The 3,977-nt window shown below is 42.7% G+C and overlaps 1 protein-coding gene across 1 annotated transcript; it reads right to left on the bottom strand.

The window, feature by feature from the left end:
* Window positions 1-1,636: 1,636 nt before the first annotated feature.
* On the bottom strand, window positions 1,637-1,966 carry LOC137984503 (uncharacterized). Its single transcript, XM_068831669.1, has one exon. The coding sequence runs from the start codon at window positions 1,964-1,966 to the stop codon at window positions 1,637-1,639; it is 330 nt and encodes a 109-aa protein (XP_068687770.1).
* Between the last annotated feature and the right edge of the window lie 2,011 nt (window positions 1,967-3,977).

The following is a 3,977-nucleotide window of genomic DNA, read 5'->3' as shown; positions in this document are numbered from 1 at the left end:
ATTCCTTGCCTTTTCGCATACTTCTAAACGTGGGAATTGATCCAAACTTTCCAACAAGAAAAGTTTTTTTCTTCTTTTTTCGCTTTCTTCTTTTTTCGCTCAATATTAGTCGTGCGTACTCAACATGTAGATATCCTGCGATACACGTAATTTTGTGTCACGGAGAAAAATGGTAGTTTTTCCAGCTTTTTTCCCAATAATCGTAGAAACTTGTTCTTTGTCATCAATGTGTTGCATAATAAAACAATTATCCTGCTCAATCTTGCAGAATGTCGCCTGATTTTAGACAACTCGGCATACGGCCTCGGCGGCTAAGTATCAGACGATATTCCGCGCGATTTCGCAGGATAATTGTTAGTAAGATAATGTACAGGTTTGTGTGTGAGCAAACATCGACAAGAAGTGATTAGAATGGCTTGTTCCGGGTGTTTACGTCATGATGCCAGATGTGATACCGTCCTCTCAATGAATCGCTAAGCTGTGATTTCACATTTAAAAGATGCATGAGGAAGACATTACGTACCTCAAAGAACGACCTCAAAAATCTGTGACTTCCAGTGTAGGAAAATCGATGAATAACGCACAATCAGTATAAACTTCAGCTCAAAGTGAAAGGAATGATGTTTTGTGGGAGTGGTATGACTTATGAAGATGCTCTCATTGTCACGCAAATGTTGGTATTGTCCCTTCATGATCGCCCTATGAGTCGTAAATGCCTGACGTAACGTTTTCATGACGCTAAAACAGCCTCGGGGGATTACTTTGCTGATTATTTCAAACAATTGAGCTGCGAAGGGACCAGAAGTTCTTATTTTTCGCCTCTCCGTTTTATAACCGCTCGCTCCTCGCGAAAGAAAAATAGAACCTCTGGCACCCAGGGTACCCCATCTTAAGACACTGAAATGACTTGACAAGACATGTTTACGTTGGTCGTTCAGTATCAAATTACTACGCCTCTTATGAATATGTGGACCCTGACGTTCAATATTCAACCAAAAGTTCGGCTTTTTACTATCGCCAATCATGTTTGCAGCGGTATATGGTCCCATGGGAAACAAAAAAACGACAAAGCCAATCAAACTTCCGGGTGTGAGTATCATTAAACCCGTTCCGCCGCCGTGAACTAGTGACAACCGTTCATTGTAATATTTGAACCGTAGAGTCTGCAAGTTAATGAAAGGTGGATTTATATTACCCCAGATATTATATTTGCATATCTAAAAATGGTTCATCGAGATTGAAAAACCGCAATTCGTGCTGAACAGCACACGTATCCCAAGATCCTTGGGATCCTTGGGAACTGCCAACTAGGGTAAACTGTAGGACTTTGAATGGGAATGTAACGATTATACATGACAGTTCAAAATATGGGGAAAAAATTTACAGAAATTTACAATTTGCAGCAAGGTACAAATTTTACAAATGCGCATGCGTTATATACCATGGTATGATCGTAATGTGCTTACCAAATGGAGGACTCAAGGAAAAAAAGTATGGGGAAGAAATTTAATAAAAATGACTTACCTGAGCTGCATTGCAGCAAGGTACAAATTTTACGAATGCGCATGCATCCGATCCCAAGAGGATCATACTAGTCCGCGACTTCATCTGTCACACGTTTCCACCGATTCAATCCTTAGTCTTGCCACTGTTTTTCTGCTGCTGCTGCACCCTCGTATACCTTTTTCCGCCACTCCGCCTTCTCGGCACAGCGTTTCTCAACCCCATCCTCCCTTATTCCACAATGGCGGAGATCATCACGAATGCGATCCTGGAAACGAAGGAGAGGTCTCCCTATGGCACGATGTCCAGAGATGACTTCACTGAACAAGAACTTCTTCGGTAGACGATTCTGAGGCATACGACACACATGTCCAAACCAACGAAGTCTGTGCTTCGTAAGGATTGTGTGCATGCTGTCACACTGAGTGCGATGTAAGACTTCAGCGTTTGACACCCTGTCCATCCAATTAAATTCCCAGGATCCGCCTCAGATTTCTAAAATGAAAGGTGTTCAATCTCGTGATCTGCGCAGCATACACAGACCAGGTTTCAGATCCGTAGAGTAAAGTAGAAAGGACGCACCAGGTGTAGACTGCGATTTTGGTCTTTAGCCGAAGCTTCCTGTTTTCCCACACCCTCTTCCGAATCTGTCCAATACAGATGTTGGCACGGGCAATGCGTCTATCAAGATCTGCTTTCATGTTAGACCTGCTGGAGATGCATGAGCCAACTACCTCCAGCTTCTTGTTGCCCACTGAAACCTCGATAGGTGCTATTTGATCTTCCACCGCTCCCTGGCACATGACAACCGTCTTTGACACGTTGATCGTAAGTCCAAAAGCTGCACAAGAAGCCGCAAAGCGGTCAAGTAGAATCTGCAAATCTTTAGCACAGAGAGCATGCAGTGCGGCGTCATCTGCGAACAAGAGATCTGTGACTGTCAAGTTGGACACCTTGGACTTTGCTCGCGAACGCTGAACATTAAACAGTCCACCTTCGAAACGAGTATGAAGGTAGACTCCCAGGGTGCTATTGCTAAAAGCGTGATGTAAGAGGCTCGAGAAGTAAATGTTGAAAAGACATGGTGCCATCACACAGCCTTGTTTCACTCCACATCTGATACTGAAGTTCTCGGAGTTATCACCATTGAAGGAAATATGGGCCTCCATGCCGTCATGGAATGATTGTACAATCTTGAGCAACAATCTTTTCAAACACTCTAAAATGCCCGATAATGCAATAGCAAGCGATCATTCTGCACCATTAATTAATGATGTGTCCCTCGATTCTAGACACGTCTCAACATTACGTCAGATGAGTCTCATAATCTACAATAGGCTGCCTTCTTCCACCAAGTTATAGTTATGATCTCTGACAGGAGAAATGACAACGTCAATGTTAATTTAAAACTGAGAGGGAAAGGACAATTTAATTGAATGAAGGTTTTTGTTTTTTGCAAACCTTAAATTTCACCCTAGCAATCGCATTACTCATATTCAATCACCGTGACCACAACATGTGGAAGTAAATTTACTTACTTTTGGAGCACTTGGGCTCCTGCAAGGGGTGGGAGAGTTCACATTTCCCTCCACCCTCCACTCCCACCCCCATTCCCACAGGAGGGTGGAAAGAGATGGTAATTTTTATCCCTTGCCATGCTGGGTTTGAAATTCGCTGACAAGACATGGTTTCGTTGGTCGTTTAATATCAAATTACTGCACCTCTCGTGAATATGTGGACCCTGACGTTCAATAGTCAACCAAAAGTTCGGTTTTTTTACCGTCGCCATTCATGTTTGCAGCGGTATATGGTCCCATAGGAAATAAAAAAACGACAAAGCCAATCAAACTTCCGGGTGTGAGACATTTTTAAACCCGTTCCGCCACCATGAACTAGTGACAACCGTTCATTGTAATATTTGAACCGTAGAGTCTGCAAGTTAATGAAAGGTGGATTTATATTACCCCAGATATTATATTTGAATATCTAAAAATGTCTCTTCGAGATTGAAAAACCGCAATTCGTGCGGAACAGCACACGTATCCCAAGATCCTTGGGATCCTTGGGAACTGACAACTAGCGTAAACTATAGGACTTTGAATGGGAATGTAACGATTATACATGACAGTTCAAAATATGGGGAAAAAATTTACAGAAATTTACAATTTGCAGCAAGGTACAAATTTTACAAATGCGCATGCGTTATATACCATGGTATGATCGTAATGTGCTTACCAAATGGAGGACTCAAGGAAAAAAAATACGAAAGAAATATGTTGTTTGCGCCATGCTCCAGCTGAGCTACCGGTAGGAAAGGGGTTTGTCAGATGCGGTGTAAGGGACAACTTATCTCTTCCTCACTGTCTCGTCTGCGGACATGGTATCTGGAAGTAGCTCGGTTCTGACAGGGGGTCTTTCAGAAGCGACCGGGGGGAGGGGGTAATGTTGGTTTTTTTATGTCTTCCATTCTCTCT

This window comes from Montipora foliosa, chromosome 14 (genome assembly GCF_036669935.1).
Source record: "Montipora foliosa isolate CH-2021 chromosome 14, ASM3666993v2, whole genome shotgun sequence".
Classification (NCBI taxonomy): Eukaryota; Metazoa; Cnidaria; class Anthozoa; order Scleractinia; family Acroporidae; genus Montipora; species Montipora foliosa.
This window is presented reverse-complemented; position numbering and strand designations above follow the sequence as displayed.